This window comes from Glossina fuscipes, unplaced genomic scaffold (assembly GCF_014805625.2).
Source record: "Glossina fuscipes isolate IAEA_lab_2018 unplaced genomic scaffold, Yale_Gfus_2 1, whole genome shotgun sequence".
NCBI classification, from domain to species: domain Eukaryota; kingdom Metazoa; phylum Arthropoda; class Insecta; order Diptera; family Glossinidae; genus Glossina; species Glossina fuscipes.
In genome coordinates this window covers 23823066-23839711 of record NW_023998415.1, presented here as the reverse complement: position 1 = coordinate 23839711, position 16646 = coordinate 23823066, and the positions used below count along the sequence as shown (strand labels likewise).

The 16646-nt window shown below is 35.6% G+C and overlaps 3 protein-coding genes across 6 annotated transcripts; 1 reads left to right on the top strand and 2 right to left on the bottom strand.

The window, feature by feature from the left end:
* Positions 1-6820: 6820 nt before the first annotated feature.
* LOC119632107 (U3 small nucleolar RNA-associated protein 14 homolog A) lies at positions 6821-10145 on the bottom strand. Its single transcript, XM_038024855.1, has 2 exons — positions 9629-10145; positions 6821-9563 (listed from the first exon to the last, which is right to left on the bottom strand). Exons 1-2 carry the CDS (start codon positions 10028-10030, stop codon positions 7635-7637), a joined length of 2331 nt encoding a protein of 776 aa, XP_037880783.1. The 5' UTR covers positions 10031-10145; the 3' UTR covers positions 6821-7634.
* Positions 10146-10232: 87 nt separating this feature from the next.
* Positions 10233-13504, top strand: LOC119631515 (probable aminoacyl tRNA synthase complex-interacting multifunctional protein 2). Of its 2 annotated transcripts, XM_038023800.1 has the most exons (5): positions 10233-10511; positions 10590-10712; positions 12505-12690; positions 12755-12983; positions 13044-13504. In XM_038023800.1, the coding sequence occupies exons 1-5, from the start codon at positions 10410-10412 to the stop codon at positions 13418-13420; spliced, it is 1017 nt and encodes a 338-aa protein (XP_037879728.1). In that variant the 5' UTR covers positions 10233-10409; the 3' UTR covers positions 13421-13504. The 2 variants fall into 2 exon arrangements, with proteins under 2 accessions (XP_037879728.1, XP_037879730.1); XM_038023802.1 differs by lacking the exon at positions 10590-10712 and having other exon boundaries at positions 13044-13503.
* Positions 13505-13568: 64 nt separating this feature from the next.
* LOC119632186 (nuclear hormone receptor HR78) lies at positions 13569-16433 on the bottom strand. Of its 3 annotated transcripts, none has more exons than XM_038024988.1 (4): positions 15924-16433; positions 15542-15844; positions 14934-15260; positions 13569-14875 (listed from the first exon to the last, which is right to left on the bottom strand). In XM_038024988.1, exons 1-4 carry the CDS (start codon positions 15961-15963, stop codon positions 13644-13646), a joined length of 1902 nt encoding a protein of 633 aa, XP_037880916.1. In that variant the 5' UTR covers positions 15964-16433; the 3' UTR covers positions 13569-13643. The 3 variants fall into 3 exon arrangements, with proteins under 3 accessions (XP_037880916.1, XP_037880915.1, XP_037880917.1); XM_038024987.1 differs by having other exon boundaries at positions 13571-14875; positions 15536-15844; positions 15924-16432; XM_038024989.1 differs by having other exon boundaries at positions 13573-14875; positions 15536-15844; positions 15936-16431.
* Between the last annotated feature and the right edge of the window lie 213 nt (positions 16434-16646).

Below are 16646 nucleotides of genomic sequence, written 5' to 3'. Positions count from 1 at the left end.
TACTTGGATGTGGGTTTCTCTCCAAAATGGACGCATGCTGTCTTTGCTACTCAAACCGATGATCTTCTTTGACAGACTGAAATCTTCAGAACGACATTTGACAGACCATCTTTGGTAGGTTCGAACAATTACAAATTCACTCAATTCAACAATGCATTGCGCAAGTTCATGCACGCAAGTAACGAGTAGTTTCCTTTCAACAACTCGTACCAAATGCAATGTCTTAAATGTACTTCATCGACTGTATTCACTACTCACTTCGTAACTAGTTGATGAAAAGTATTGAAAAAGATCCTCTTATCCACCCACAAAACGTAGGCTAAATACTAAGACATCACATGTTGCATTCTACCTGTTTGCCTTGATCTGAGAAGTATTATTTCTTATTATTAATATAACTATTAGTTTACCCAGAGAAATACATTCCGAGTCTTAGAAAGTTTTAAAGCACTAGCATCTAAGACTATCGGCTTTATTGATTTCTCTACCGCACTTGAAATTTGAACCCACGCTCATTGGATTGTTAGTCAAAACACTTTGCCTATTCGGCCTCTCAGGCGCCAAGTAAAATTACCTGGGGGCAGTAAAATACGAATGAACTTTCCCGTCGATCGAATAGTTTGTTTCCATAGTTTTTAGAAATGATAAAGTATGTGTGGGCAATCATGGGATTAAATAAATGATAAGGTATCATGATTGAGGTAACTGCATATCTGGAAGTTAACTTACGATTTCGTTCTTCTTCGTAATTCACGCTTTTTTTTTTGCTTCACACGTGTACAACAGATATTAAATACGCCGTCTCTTATACTTCAAGTCGGACGAAAAGTGAGTAGCGTTGAGCGTTACTATTGCTCGTTCTAAGTTAGGATTGGTTGCTCAAAGTTGCATTTCTAAGAAAAAACAACTGCAGTAGAAAACTAAAAACAAAAATATCTTGTTCTAAATAAACAAAATCTCATCGGCTTACTCTATATATCTTTATCTCATACTTACTCTATATTCAATACCAATTCTTCTAAAACTTTTTCAGAATAGAAAAATTGTTAAGCAAAAAAAGTCATATTGAATATTAAATTAAATATTAATAGATAGTCGCTAGGGTTAATCAATACACGAATATTAGGTAGAATGCTTGAAGACATCATTTTATGCTATTTGAGGGAAGAGGATCGAGCTTCGCGGAGGAGAATCGTTGGCAATCCCCTTACACTACTTATTTCGAGTTTCAAAAAACGTTTTGACCGACCAATATTTTAAGGATAGAACTTTTTCTTGTAATGCTTCCATACGTACTATATTTCGCCTGACATTTTTAAATCTTTCACACAAATTTAATTTTTTGCTAACTGCCGTTTATGACGACGACTGTCACAACATTATGACTATGTACTTCCATTAAATAAATTAAATAATACCAGTAAATTCGAATGCTTTGTCGAGCATTTCTTTTACAGTTAGTAAAATTACAGCAGGAGTTTTAAATAGTGATTTTAGCAGACCTTAGAAATTTTTCTTAAGAATCTCGAAAAAGAAGGTGATCTATACTTAACTACTATCTAAGGCAAACTTTGCAAAATGAACAATTTGCTTTAAGTCCATAATTGTTGGTATTACGTATAATAGGAATCAATATCAATCAATTAGGACAATAAAACAGATTCTTTGAAGAGTTTTATTTAGGTTTCTAAGAAGGAAAATTGCGCAAAGCCCTGCGAACGATCTTGCACAGATACTACCTGTATAGCAGCAAGACTAAGGCACAAAACAAGCCACCTTTTCAGTATACAATATATTCCATTTCGCGGTTTGTTTGTTCTTACGGCTGCTTTGGTTGGTGTTAGTTTACGACTTTTCGTAAATCTCATAGTAACTGTGGCCGCCAATTCATTAGTTTTTTCGCAAAATGTCGTTTTAATTTAAATCTTTATAAAATTTATAAATTACCGCTTGCTACATTACAAGTTTATTTGTTTCTTTATTTCATCGGAGCGCCGACCCAACTCTTATCTTTTGAATTTTAATAACCACAAATCAATGTTAACAAAAATTTGCCTCTTGCTTTTTCATTCAACAAAAATGATAGCAACGAATGTAATATGTTAATCTTACGTAAAGCAAAAACAGACGTTTGTTAATTTTCAGCTTGGTGACGAATCAAAGTAAAAGGTATTTGATTACCTTCCTGACTTTTTACTTTAAATCAAATGTAAAAAATGAATGTTGGGCCTAACATCAAAATTATCCATAGTTTGTAAATAAATTTATACACAGAATTAAAACATTATTTGAGATGATGAATACAGTGAACCCATTGAACAAATTACTAGAAAGTTATCGAACCACACCAACACATCAGCCGTGATTAGGAAAGTATAATATTTAAGTACTTTATTAAAAGAGAACTTGTGTCCAAAGTTTTTGTCATCATAGTTTGGGGAAATTTATAAACGAAGCTCTTACAGTCTTATTACGAATATATATGCATAAACATTGTTACTACCTTCCACTAGTTCCATCTTGGAAAACTTTCTTCATTTTTGCTTATGAAAACCTGGCCAGGACATCAAGTTAATTATAACGAACACTCTTTAGTTTCAGTTATGTCTTCGGTTTAATGACAATAGTGGGTGTATATGCATCAATTGTAAATAATTAACAAATAAATCGATATAAAATATAAATGAATGATCAGGAACAATTAGAATCTATGCTAGCAACGGAAAATAGAACATATTGTTAGCTAATTTTGTGAACACAACATGAAGGAGCTGTAAGCATCTGCCGCAAAAACTGCGAAGAAGGCCAAAGAAGAGACCCAGGATTCTAGGCAGGCTTGATCTTGACCAAGTTAAAAGATTTCTTGAAATATGTTTACCGTATAGTACGATTTTTGCCAACGCAGTGCCTCTTATGCTTTCCACGCCTTTGCTGCTTGAATATCTCGTTCCGCATTTTTGTGCTTGCTACTGCTCCTAACGGTATTACCCTTAACGAGCAATGTTCAACCTCTTGAGTATCCGATATCGCAGATCTGCGAGAACATGTGATTCAACGGCGGGAATTGTCGCAGAGCTGCAACCCGAAAGAGTTTATTTAATAGCGATTTTAAAATGTTTCCGATTTACTTTCATTTTTGAAGAAATCATGTTCACTCTCCTTTGCAACAAGTTACAACAAGGTAGAGCTTCGTTTTTTTTTTGCCATTTTTACCAGGTTAATATTTAAACAAAAAGAATAAAAATAAAAAGAACTAGAACTAGAACCAAAGGACACGTCTCACAGCTCCGACAGAAAATTTTGAAATGAAGTTAAAATACTTTCAGTAATGAAATTAGATTGTAATCAGTTTATAGAAACTGAGTGGCCACGCTTTCTTTTCTCGGCCTACTTTTCGTTGAAAGAAAGCAATTGAGTTGATATAGAACAAGTAAATATTTTGGCTACGACACAACCTTTTGCTGACTTAAGGCATAAAGAAGCCTATAGCAAGAGACCGACACGATAACACTCTACGGCTTCAAATGTAAGGAAATGATGGCCGACAATAGCGAATAGAAAATGGTAATGAAGATTTCAGGAAAGAAGAAACGTTAACGAAATGCTAAATTCGTACGGTTTAATTATGCTTAAGTGGTACCTTTACGAAACTATGGCTCAAGAACAAAATGGACTTCGCAAACCAAAGATATTCGTTGAGCAGCTTTAAAACTTCGTTTCGATTTGAGAAAATGGTTGATAAATTGCAGGATTCGTAGTGCATGTCTTAACGTTTCTAGTTCAACATACAAACTTCTGGCTGTATTAAAAAATAGTTTCCGATCAAATTTTGGATAAAAAAATTGATGGAAACTTCAAAACATGTCAGAAAAAGCACTTAAAAAAGGAGCAAAAAATGGGCAGAGCAAACTAGAACAAATGATCGAAAACCAGAAGTAGTCGGCAAATAAGCGCGTGTGCGGCGGCTGGAGGTGAACAAATTTTTATTTTACATCTTTTGGAATGATTGCGTCCACCGTGAAGCGCAATAGCGTCTAATTGCACGCATTAATTATCGGAACTGAAGGCGACGGTGATGACCGAGACGTTGGCTCTTTAACCTTTCAGCATTGAGAGTCTTCACTCATTCAATGTCGCTTCTTCAACTTCCCTTCAGGTAAAGTAAAAAATTTCGAACACCTATTTCAGCAGTTCTACAAATTTCTAAAAGCAAATATATCTTCTTGCAGGGGCGTAATAATGCAAAGCAACAGGGCGTCTATCAACGCGACAAACACTTATATTTCATTGCCTAGATTTCGCCAATTGTTTCTCACGCTGCTGTCCTTGCCCACCAACTGCGCAAATTGGTTGAAATATTTCGGGAGGAGATTGAAGTGGATGTGTGCAATAACTTCAATTATGTTAAGCAACATCACGATGACGACGGTTCCGTTTGTCAATTCATTTTGTTGTACCAGAAACTCTTTCGTTAGAATTGTTCTCTAAAGAGTTCAACGCCTTGTCTCCTTAACCAGCGAAGATTTTTTAAAAAAGAAAACAAACGCCTATAACAGCACACCAGCAATTGTTCGAAACGATATTTCCACGCTGTTTACGGCCGTCGCTCATAAAGAGCTAAACCTTTGATATTCGATCGTAATAGAAATGCATACCGATTGGGTAACACTTTAGCTTTCGGACGCTAAACTAAGATTACTTTTGCTATCGTTGGTCCAACTTTCACCGAAAGTATCCACGCTGTGTCTATTTCTGTTGAATCTTATTGATTTCCTCCGCCAAATCTTCAGTAAAATTAAGTTGCTATTTACGGGCTACACGAATTTGTGCTTGTTCAGACTCGTTGACCACATTAGGCAAAGCCTTAAATTGAACTTTGGTAGATAATATTGTTCATCTCATATAGAATTGAGTCATGGACAATACGTTGTCTAAATAATAAACCTTTGTATTGCGATCAATTTCACGACCGATATTCGCGTTATCAGCGGTGGCGTTTCGGCTCTGCAAAAGCATCGAGTCATTCTTCGAAGTTGGCTTTATATTAAAGAAATCCGATCCGTTAAACGATGCACCAGCAGCCATACTCGGACGCTTAAATATTCAGCATGTGGTGGCTATTAGCAGCGCTAAAGCAATATGGACGCCGACGGTTACAAGAAGAAGGTAGTGGTAAACGTTGTCAAAAAGATCGATCACATTAAAACGCAACCAGGTGGAATTTTAGGAACAAGAGCAACCATTAAGATGTAAAATGGACTTGAAAAATTTTTAAATATTAAAATTTTAATCTAATTACACACAAAAGTATTGAAATTTGGACGCGATTCAGACGATTATAACATTTCGCATAATTAAAAAGTTGAAACCAGATTTCATAATACAGTGTTATTATTAGTTCAGATTGTTCGACCTAAGCCCAGATTTTTAGCCAAAAAAAAATACGCCCCTGGGGAGACGTTATTATACAGTAATCCCCAGGCTAGTTTATCACTGCACACGACGTCGTTTCAAATGCATTTTTTCAAGGAATGTACCTTCAAATAGACCAAAGGCGCTATGAAAAATTTGAAATTACATAATTGTAAGTTGAGTGATGCCGAGCTTGAAGGTGAAGGTTCGCAGTTTGGTAAATTCTCTGAGTGAGCCTACCTCAGCTTAGTATAAACGGGAAAAGTTCACACCCACTCAAATCTAGGGAGTGTTGAAATGTTCCCTTCTTCGTTATTATTTTTTTAACAATAACGGAAATAGGTTAAAGATACTAGACATAAAAGATCCAGCCACACCCAACTATAATTGGCTTATATTTATTATATATTGTTTGCATTCAGATTTTTTGTTATTCCTTAATCCAATATATAAAGACTATTACTTTTCGATGTCGTCAACAAAAAATCGCTACGTTGTACATAATGTGTACTGGTTCAAGTACAATTGCTATTTAAAAATAAAATAAATATCTCCCTCTGAAGTGTACACTATTTTGTTCGTAAAAACCATCCAATTGTTCGCTCTGTTGACTGAGAATATGACAACTGGATGTTTTTCTTCTCTCTTCCCATTTCCTCGAATCGAAACGAAGTTTTAAAGCTGCTCAACGAATATCTTTGGTTTGCGAAATCCATTTTGTTCTTGAGCCATAGTTTCGTAAAGGTACCACTTAAGCATAATTAAACCGTACGAATTTAGCATTTCGTTAACGTTTCTTCTTTCCTGAAATGTTCATTACCATTTTCTATCCGCTATTGTCGGCCATCATTTCCTTACATTTGAAGCCGTAGAGTGTTATCGTGTCGGTCTCTTGCTATAGGCTTCTTTATGCCTTAAGTCAGCAAAAGGTTGTGTCGTAGCCAAAATATTTACTTGTTCTATATCAACTCAATTGCTTTCTTTCAACGAAAAGTAGGCCGAGAAAAGAAAGCGTGGCCACTCAGTTTCTATAAACTGATTACAATCTAATTTCATTACTGAAAGTATTTTAACTTCATTTCAAAATTTTCTATCGGAGCTATGGGACGTGTCCTTTGGTTCTAGTTCTAGTTCTTTTTATTTTTATTCTTTTTGTTTAAATATTAACCTGGTAAAAATGGCAAAAAAAAACGAAGCTCTACCTTGTTGTAACTTGTTGCAAAGGAGAGTGAACATGATTTCTTCAAAAATGAAAGTAAATCGGAAACATTTTAAAATCGCTATTAAATAAACTCTTTCGGGTTGCAGCTCTGCGACAATTCCCGCCGTTGAATCACATGTTCTCGCAGATCTGCGATATCGGGTACTCAAGAGGTTGAACATTCCTCGTTAAGGGTAATACCGTTAGAAGCAGTAGCAAGCACAAAAATGCGGAACGAGATATTCAAGCAGCAAAGGCGTGGAAAGCATAAGAGGCACTGCGTTGGCAAAAATCGTACTATACGGTAAGCATATTTCAAGAAATCTTTTAACTTGCTCAAGATCAAGCCTGCCTAGAATCCTGGGACTCTTCTTTGGCCTTCTTCGCAGTATTTGCGGCAGATGCTTACAGCTCCTTCACGTTGTGTTCACAAAATTAGTTAACAATATGTTCTATTTTCCGTTGCTAACATAGATTCTAATTGTTCCTGATCATTGTTTTATATTTTAACTGAATTTATTTGTTAAGTGTAAATAATTGATGCTTATAGGCCTATTATTGTCATTAACCAAAGACATAATAAGTGAAACCATCAGTGGTCTTTCATTGGTCGCTTCGTGTCTTCTTGAGTAAAGTACTCTGAGGTGAGCAATACAGAAGAAATTTTTTAAAAGTAGATATTGTCGCATTTATCTTTTTCTAGTAATGTGGTAAGAGTAAGTCTCATTAATTGCGTAAAACCGCGGCCATCACTGGAGAACATCATGGAACAGATTGCAATCAAATTGTGGTTAACTGTAGGTGATATGAACAGCGATATCAGTTCACACAATCAACGATAGCGTTGATTGATAATTGTAGTAATTTTACGATTGATTCATTGAAATTGGAATGTAATTCGATTCGGATGAAAAAGCTTCTCCTTTAAACTTTAAGGCTGATTGTTGTTTCGAAATGAAATCACAAAATAGAATTAAAAACAAATTTCTTGCCGCTGTGTACCAATAACTTTAAAATAGTTTTATTTCGACATTTTGGAAATTCTTATATCGACTGGATTCCTAAGCTTGCGTGGCCTTTTCACCAACTCGCTACGATCCATTGGCTCTATGATTTGACCTTTGCGTGTTATAACCGCCGGGCGAGTGAGTAAACGGAACGACGTTTCGGTTACAAAATTGCGGCCTACAGGGGCTCGAATGCTGTTCTCATAATCCTTCAAGGACGTGAAGGGGAAGGGTACATCAGATGTCAAGTGGCTTCTTAAATGCTTACTAGCCTCCTCGTTAATGTACACGTTATTTTTATTCTCGTCACGTCTTTTCTCAGGTGGCGCTAATTTTAGTATTAAACGTTTATTACGCTTCGTCGCTTGTTCTTCGGAAATACCGGGACCAGCCCAAGAACCCCAACCGGGCATTGTTAGCTCAATATCGGTATTCTTAAGTGCTGAATTTTCCGCTTTTTCTCTCGAAAAGTCAGCTATTATATCATCATCTTCAAATGCCTCAGCTATTGTCATTTGTTGCTCACGATTAATAGCATCTTCTTTGTCACTTTCCTCCATATTCGGATCGTCAATTATTTCATTGATAACATTAAAGTCTTTCAGATGTTGATTCAATTTTATCGTGGCTACTTGAGTTGGATCTATAGAATCCTCTATAGTGGGATAGTCGGAGGGAACTTCAACTTCTTTGCTCTGTTTTTCGGCTGGTGTCTTTCCTAAATTTTCCATTTTTTTAGAAAATGTGTTCTTGTCATCGTGGTCTTCTGTTTGCAACTCTTCATCAATGATTGGTTTTTTATTGTTAGTACTAAAAGTTAAATCATTTAGTGTCTTTAAAGCGTCAGGAAGTATTTTTGTCTTTTTTTGTGTCGACTTTAGTTTACTCATACGTTTCGACTGTTCAGATAGATTTTTCAATCTTTTGCTGAGGCTTTCTTTAATCCGATCTTCCTCAGCATCAAAGATATCATCTAAAGATATTTCGGTAGTGGGGTCTACTTCTTCTACAAGCCAACCATTTTCGATGACTGCAGGCTTAACGGTCCTCTTCGGCTTTTTTGATTTTTTAGAAGTTTGCTTGACCTTCTTTATTTTCTTGGTACTTTCGTTAGAAGGTGGTTCCCCTACCTCCTGCTCTACATCTTCCTTCTCTTGATCATTTTCTAGTAATTTCTTATATTCTTCGAGCATTTTCGCATTGTCATTACGTTCCAACCAATATTTTCGCCAATGTGTTTTTTGCTCTTCCTCTTTATGCAAATCTTTAGATTTACCGTTTCCTTTCATCCACGGATTAAACGGATCATTTTCTTCTCCATGCACTGTATCGCTCGGCGTTTCGTTCTCGTGTTCCTCTTTTTCCTCATCTTCGCTTATATCATGTTTTTTATTAGTTAGCTCCCTGCTCATTTGCAACTGTTCAGATAAATCCTTACGTACATCTTTATCATATTTAGCACGTATTTGCAAATTTTTTGCCCAAGATCCTGTATTTTTGTGCCGTAAACTTGCTCTTTCTAATGCCCTTGATTTTTCTAAGGCATCCAGTTTTTCTAAGGCTGCCTCGGGATTGGTTTTCTGCAATATTTCAAATTGTTTTATTTGCTCCTGCAATTTTTGACGTCTCATGAGTTTATGATATTTCTTGGATTTAATTTTGTTTTGAAGGCGGGCTTTAGCCGACTTTTGAGACTCTCTCATCTTCAGATAAGCTAGTTCTTTTCGCTTGGCAGTTAATTCCTCACGTGTTAATTTCTTCTGTAATAGCAATTGTTCTTGTTTCTCTTGTTCTTCTAGATCACCTACATTTTGGTGTTTTAGCGCTTTTAATTTGTTTTCAGTTTCCTCCATTTGTAGCATCAAATCTGTTTTCAGACTCAAATTTAGTGTACGCTTAGCAGAAGTGTCCACATAAACCCTTTCATAGCGCAAAGGAAAAATCTAGAGGAAATTATAGTTAAAAAAAAGTAGGCAAGATCTAATATAAAAATATTTGAATATTATACTTGGGTTTCTTCGGTTCTATTCTTAGCTACTACAGCATCCCATCTTGCTAATTTTTTCTTCACATTTTCATAGCCAATGGTACGTTTAATTCTTTCAGCAGATGGTTTCTCTAAGGGCTTGTTCAACACCTTCTTGGTGGCCACTACATTCTTTAATTCTTTGCCGGCTTCTACATGCTTTTTGTTGCCTTTAAGTATCTGCACAATATCACCGACAGCTACTGGATGTAATTTCTTTTCAAGAACACTTGCACCTCCTTTAACTAACTGGAATTCGTCCTGTTGCTGTTTGGGCTCATTGCGAGTTGAATGACGTATGTGCTGAGTTTTCCCCAAGCCGCTGATTGCCTGTAGCAATTGTTTATGAGCCCTTTGGTTAATTCTTTCTTCATCATCACTCATTATACAAATTTAAGTTTTATTTTTTTGTTTGTTAGAAGAACTTCAACACGTTTCTTATTTTGCTGAAAGAAAGCAAGGATGAGAAGAACTCTACTGGAATGAGAGAGAAAACTGCTTTATTATTATTATTTGTATATGTAAAGTTGGCAACCATAAATTTGCGATTTTTAATAAACTATGGTAACAATTTTTACTAAATTTTTTGTCTCGGAGCCTTAGTTTAATGAGTGTTGAAAAAGAACAAGAGCATCTTCTTTGCTACGATTTTCAGCTAAGTTTCTTATAGTCCTTATATATTTATATATATTTATTTTAGTGTGTTTTGTTAGTGGAGGAAATAACTGTAAAAGTTGTCTAATTGTGTTAAAATAGTTGAATAATGTACGAAATGAAAACTTTATTACCGCAATTCGACATACAGTTACCCACTTGTATGTACGAAATGAAAAGTCTCACTACAAAAAATAAGAACTCTGTGCAGGTGAGTTCTGTTTTTGGAATCGGTAATCCCGCATATGAATTTTTATAAAATTTATGAAAAACACGTGTATTTCGCAAGGGTTTACTTTGTAAAATTGGTGCAGGCCAGGTCACGTCTACTCCTACCGCCTCTGCAGTTAGCACATGTTGTCCTTTGGATTTGGATATGCTGGCTTTACAGATACAACAACAACTATTAAAGGTTACTCACTATAAATCCTCTATAAGAAATCCTTTTATTATCGCATAAGAAAAATTTCAAAAATTATTTAAAAATGAACACTAACCAAATCCTTTCGTATATATGTGCCTAATTAAAAAAGAGGCGTGGCAATGACGTGGCTGTAACACAAACATTACCTGCTGATGCTGTTAGCTCTTAGCTTTAGAGAATCATATCCATTTACTTTGATTAAAACCATACACTCATCGTCTACCATTATCCTCAAATAATTATTTACGTGTATATCGATTTTTAGTCGTTAATTCGCTCTATTTTCGCAACTTATCGCCAATATCTAACATATCCCTATTATGATTCATCAGTATCATGACCATCGTAAACATCTACCTCTCTTATGTCTTGCTTTTTCAATTTTTGTCAAATTATACCAGCAATTTTTTTGCTCCATATATCATTTAAGTTTACCTACTAAAATGCTTTCCAACCAAACATTGTGTACATTTGCATAAATATTTCTGGTATGCGGTAAATTAACCTTACTTATCCTTATCGAATATAATTATACAAAAAAGCGGATGATAACAAATAAACTTTTTTAATCTGATGATTTATGAAACTATAATAATAAAGTAGAAATCTTAATTTCCCAGGGCATGTAATGCAACAAAACGGAACATATAGTTAGTTTGGATAGGTTTTTTTCAAATCTAATACATTTTTATACACACTTACTAAGGATGAATGCACAGTCGTTTTTGTTCAAACTTTTGTAACACCCACAAGTCATTTGGCACAAAGACATTCGTCTGCGTAATGTTTGCGGTAAACATTCGCCTGATAGTAAATATGACATATCGTGCATATAGTTGACAAAGGCGTTGGAAGTTCTTACGTGCAATTTTGTATTGAAAATTGGCCAAATTGACTAAATAACATACACGCTTTTATTATACTATAAACAGAGGCCATCAGAGAGTTTTCTCAAAACAAAGAAAAAGTGATTTTTTGCTTATTACCCATAAGCTACAATGGGTACTACGAGAACAAACAAACCCTTTATAACCCTACAGTATCTGTATTAAAATAGCGAAAAATCAGTCACGTCCACCCAAGAAAATTAGCAATTGATAATAGGTGGCAGACCAATTGCTCCAGTTAGATGATTTTTTCCCACTTTAATTGACGCGATTGAAGAAAAATTAAGGTTGAATGTTAAGATCGCCATGCGTATGTTGCCAATTAGATTCTGGTATTGCTCGCGTTTATTGATCTAATCTATATTTTTATATGCTACAACAAGTAGTTGGCAAGTCTTGTCACCCTGCGATGGGTATAAAAAACCAAATAAGAAAGTTTTCATGTTAGAACGAATTTCGAGTACTCACCTTGACCGGGTATGCAAAAAATTGTGACTATCGATTTTCATATGTCAAAGTTCAGGACCACAAGGCGAAATTTACTTGGAGTTGTTGACGTTTGAAGTTTTACTTACCATTAGAGAATTTTTCAAAGGATATACAATAAGCGTCGCTTAGGTCCTTAATTTTGACTGTAAGTATTCCAATCGACAGGTAAAATGATGGAGGATTTCGGTTGAATCGAAATGAAAGCTAAGATCGATTAAATATTTGGGCTCTATAAGGTGTGTGTTTCGTAGATCGCGATGTTTCAAAGTTAATGACAAACTTATTGTTAGAATGATATTAATGTGCTGTTATGTCATTTAGCCGCAAAATTTGCTGCGCGAATTATATTAACGTTCGAAAAAAAGAAGAGAAAAATAAATAATGTTTTTTATTGCAAACTAAAGATATCTGGTGATGATGCTCAAGAGGTGATTTTGCGCCAAGAGAAAATCTTACAACAATTAAATGACTTGAAAGCTCAATTGTGCGATATTCGAATTAGTTTGGGTTTTAACGAAAAGGAAGAGAAATCATCACATATGGCTAAGTCATCATATGTTCTCAATGTACTTAACGGCGGTTTAAGAGAGGTATACCTTCAACCTGTAACTTGTATAACATTTTTGTGTTTTAAAAAACGTTAACGTTTTATAGGAGCCTTTACATGATATTGTGATCAACGGCCATCCGAAATTTATACCCTATGCTTTGTTAGCTTTGAAAAACGCCTGGAAAGATTTATATACTCTGGATGTGAAGACGTTCACTCATGCAACCGTAAGCGATATTGGAACAGAAGCCAAAGATTTTGAGCAGGCTTTAAAAACAGTGCCTGTGAATACTAACAACCCAAAAATTATTATCACTTTGATATGGAAAAATTGTAAGTTGATTTAGTTTAAATACACTAAGAACGATTTTAATTGAAGGTGCGGAATTTCAGGTGAACACACCGAAATGATTAGCTCACCGACAATGTATGTACCTATCTATGGCGAAGTAAATATCATACGTTATTTGGCTCGAGTTGGACCTCAAGAGTACCGGTATGAAAATTCACCGCTATGCAATGAAATCGATGCCGTTTTGGATATATGCTATCAGCTGTTACGTTGCACGATTCCCAAGAGTAAAGCCAACATGCTAAAAGCTTTACATAATCGTTTAAAAAATCAGCAGTATTTTGGCGGCAACACAATGTCTGTCGCCGATATTGGTGTACACAGTTCCCTTAAACGTATGCCTGGCATAAGTGATAAAGACTTAACGCCAGCTTTGCTTGAATGGCGAAATCGTGCGGCTAAGGTAACTCTTATATAAAGACAGAATAGTTGCGTTGCTTTCAATACTCTCTTTATTAAATAAAAACAACTTATCGTTTTGTGTATCAAAATTTGAATTTTTATTATTTTTATTTTATATTAAGTCAGTAAATAAGCTACGGATAAGTTTTTATATTTATACATTTACAAAAGGAAAGCAAAAGCATTATCAAGTCAGTCTAAATTGATAAGAACAAACTTCTTAAGCTAAGTTGTTTTAATTAATTTAAATTGCCAACTGTGGCACTTAATGTCAGTATGTACGGCAACATATTGTCAATTTGAACTTGACCCACCAAATTGGCAAAGAATAAATCTTCCATGGAGTCGGACTCTAAGGCACTCAACGGCATTAAATTCAAAATTAAAGAGTTGAAACGTTCTTCGACCTCATACGAAGACAGATTTTTGGACGCTATCAATTTTCTTAGACTAGCTAAAACGTACTGTTGTACACGATGAACAAAAGAACGAATTTGATGATCCTTTCTTTTCAAAAAAGTATGAGGATTGAAAACACACGCCAAGCGTAGATAAGCATATTCTGTGTCTGTCGGTTCAAGTGTTTGCACGCTTAAAATAAACGAATTTAAACGAGCTATGTGTTCGCTTAGTTTTTTGATTTTCAAGGGATCGATTTTCTCTATGTCAGCCAATTGCCGCACATTGTTTATAAGTGTGCTGATGATAGTAGCTTGTGACAAATTACGTACTTGAGCAACAGCTAAAGCCAGCAGCGAGGGCCAAGAGTTACGTAACAGTGTCACTTGGCACCGTTGAGGCAATTCTAGAAATGCATTTACTTTACGTAACCAAAAAACGGTGAGAAATATAATGCGTGAGCCCGATTCGCATACGTAGTGCACATTTAGATATGATGAAACCAGAGAGGGTGTCTGGAGATTAAAGCTGACCTGATGAGGATTTAATAAATCATTATCAAATATTGACTCATTGAAAGAAAATTCACGATGCTCGTGCTGTAGTAAATCGTTTAAGTCCATAGAATCGTTGAACTCGTCTTCATTGCCACTGTGTTCACCCACCTCCATTTCATCATCTTGTAGTTCATTTTTAATAAGTAAGCCATTGCCTCCAACTGACGCCATGCGCTCTAATTGTTGTTGTATAGGCTGTAGTAGGTTTAAGGCCTTTTCAATAATTCGTTTATCTAAAGATGATTGTATAAGGCCTACAGCAGTGGCAGGATTCGGAGTTAATGTATCCATGTTAAAGTTCAAATTCTGGGTGTTATTATTGTTAGCGGTTGTCGAAAGGTTTTGTAAACATAAGGTCGAGGTATTGTCAAAGGAGTCGTCTTCTTCGTCATCATTGTCGTCAATGTTTTTGGGTTCAGGTGAATAGCTGAGCGGTTTATTGGAAGAGCTGGTTGACTGGGTAGACATCTGTTGCTGCTGCTGAACTTGTTGTTGTTGCTGCTGAGTAGCCAACACTAGAACAAGAAAAGTACATTGCAACATTTTTAAAAAGAGACATAAAACTCTTCATACTTAATGTCTGGGTGAGCTCAGCAAAATTTAGACTCATTGGAAATATACCAGCCGCAGCAGCTATGTTATTGTCCAGTGAGAAGGCGGCAGCCGCATTTGCGGCACTCGTGGCAGCTGCCACTGCAGCAGCTGCATTCATATTGTTGCTAAAAAGGGACGAAGTTTTTGCACGTGCTGGGTATACGGGACTGGGCGTGGACTTCAGAGATGAACTTCCTCCTCCGCCGCCTGATACAGTCAGACCCGTCGTTACTGTCGACGTTGTTGATGGGCCGGCTCCTCCTGTATCTTTTTTATCCACTATGGGTTTACGTTCGTGTTGAACAGCTTTTGTTATAATAATGGAAATTCAAAGAGTAAAGGGAATATTAAGTAAATGAGTAAAAGAGCGTAACAAAACAACGTAGAGAGACGCAACAACAAAATGGTAAAATGATAAACATGCATATATTGAAATGAATTTATATTCATTTTAATTGATGAAAAAAAAGTCGGAAGGAGAGGAAAGAGAGATGGGGAATGGGATCGGAAGGTCGATTTTATACGAAAGATGTGTTTTTTTTTTTTTAAATGTTGGTCGACATTATTTAAATGAAAATTACAATCACTTCGCATGCCGCTGGCCAAACATTTCTGCAAACGACAGAATTGACAACGATTGCGATGATGTTTGGTGACCTCACAATTCATGGCTCCTCGACACTGATAGCCTAGCTGTTTGCGTATGGAACGCTTAAAGAAACCTTTGCAACCCTCACAACTAATTGCTCCATAGTGTCGCCCTGAGGCCCGATCACCGCAAACCAAACACAACTCCACACTCATGTTACTATTGGATGTACAAGATCCAACACTAGCACTGGCTGCACCGCCAGCACTCGCACTTGTGTGATTCACAAAGGTTTTATTATCTGTATAAAAAAGGAAGACAAAGAAACAAAAGAAAAAAATCGAAAATAATTTATGTATACAAGTAATGTTTAACAATACCTTGGGTCTCACCTTCAGCTTGAAAACCACTTGTGCCCATATTGTCGGAGCTTTAAGCCCCCACTCCAAATGTGTATTATTTCAGGGTTCGCTAGTTTTAATAAATTCTACTTGAATTATTGACCTTTTTTCTACACTTCAAAATGTTATGCTATGCTAACGATACCAAGAGCTTTGAAAAACAGAACACTTGTTTTCTAGTCTATTACTTTTCATAGATACAAGATACGCTTTAGGTTGTTGCTGTTCGCTTCTGCAATTGTTGCTTCACTTTTATGTTATTTTTCTCCTATTCTTCACTATTATACATGTATTTTTCTTTTAACTCGAGGTCAATCACATTCTTGCCAGGAAAGTCACAAAATTTTCTTTTTATGAAAAGACTGCCTCTTGCACAGTTAAAACTAATTTTGATTACATCTTTATTATTATTACTATCGACGATTATTCGCACTGCAAGATTTTACCTAATCAAATTTAAAATATTTTTCTAATATAAAAAAATAAAATGCTTGTCTAATCAGAATTCTTTCTCTTTTGTTTGCTATTTACTTATGCATGAATTAATTGCGTTTATCTGCCGTTTTTTCCGTATTGCGGTATTGCCAACGTCAATAATTGATGTCCCCTTAACCGATAAAATGAAGATGGTATTTTACAACGTAATATATTTAATAAAAAAATTGTGATTTTGCGATTCAAATTAAAAGTAAATAAATAAAT

Excerpts from the sequence above, each read along its gene's own strand:
- LOC119632186 (XM_038024987.1), bottom strand. The coding sequence starts at position 15,963 with ATGGGCACAAGTGGTTTTCAAGCTGAAGGTGAGACCCAAG. Across the intron at positions 15,261-15,535 it reads CAGCGGCATGCGAAGTGATT|CTGTTCAACACGAACGTAAA; the intron begins GTAATTTTCATT and ends TTATAACAAAAG. Across the intron at positions 14,876-14,933 it reads TGAGCTCACCCAGACATTAA|TGTTGGCTACTCAGCAGCAA; the intron begins GTATGAAGAGTT and ends TTCTTGTTCTAG.
- LOC119632107 (XM_038024855.1), bottom strand. The coding sequence starts at position 10,030 with ATGAGTGATGATGAAGAAAGAATTAACCAAAGGGCTCATAAACAATTG. Across the intron at positions 9,564-9,628 it reads ATAGAACCGAAGAAACCCAA|ATTTTTCCTTTGCGCTATGA; the intron begins GTATAATATTCA and ends AATTTCCTCTAG.
- LOC119631515 (XM_038023800.1), top strand. The coding sequence starts at position 10,410 with ATGTACGAAATGAAAACTTTATTACCGCAATTCGACATACAGTTACCC. Across the intron at positions 10,512-10,589 it reads AAAATAAGAACTCTGTGCAG|GGTTTACTTTGTAAAATTGG; the intron begins GTGAGTTCTGTT and ends GTATTTCGCAAG. Across the intron at positions 12,984-13,043 it reads CACTTTGATATGGAAAAATT|GTGAACACACCGAAATGATT; the intron begins GTAAGTTGATTT and ends GCGGAATTTCAG.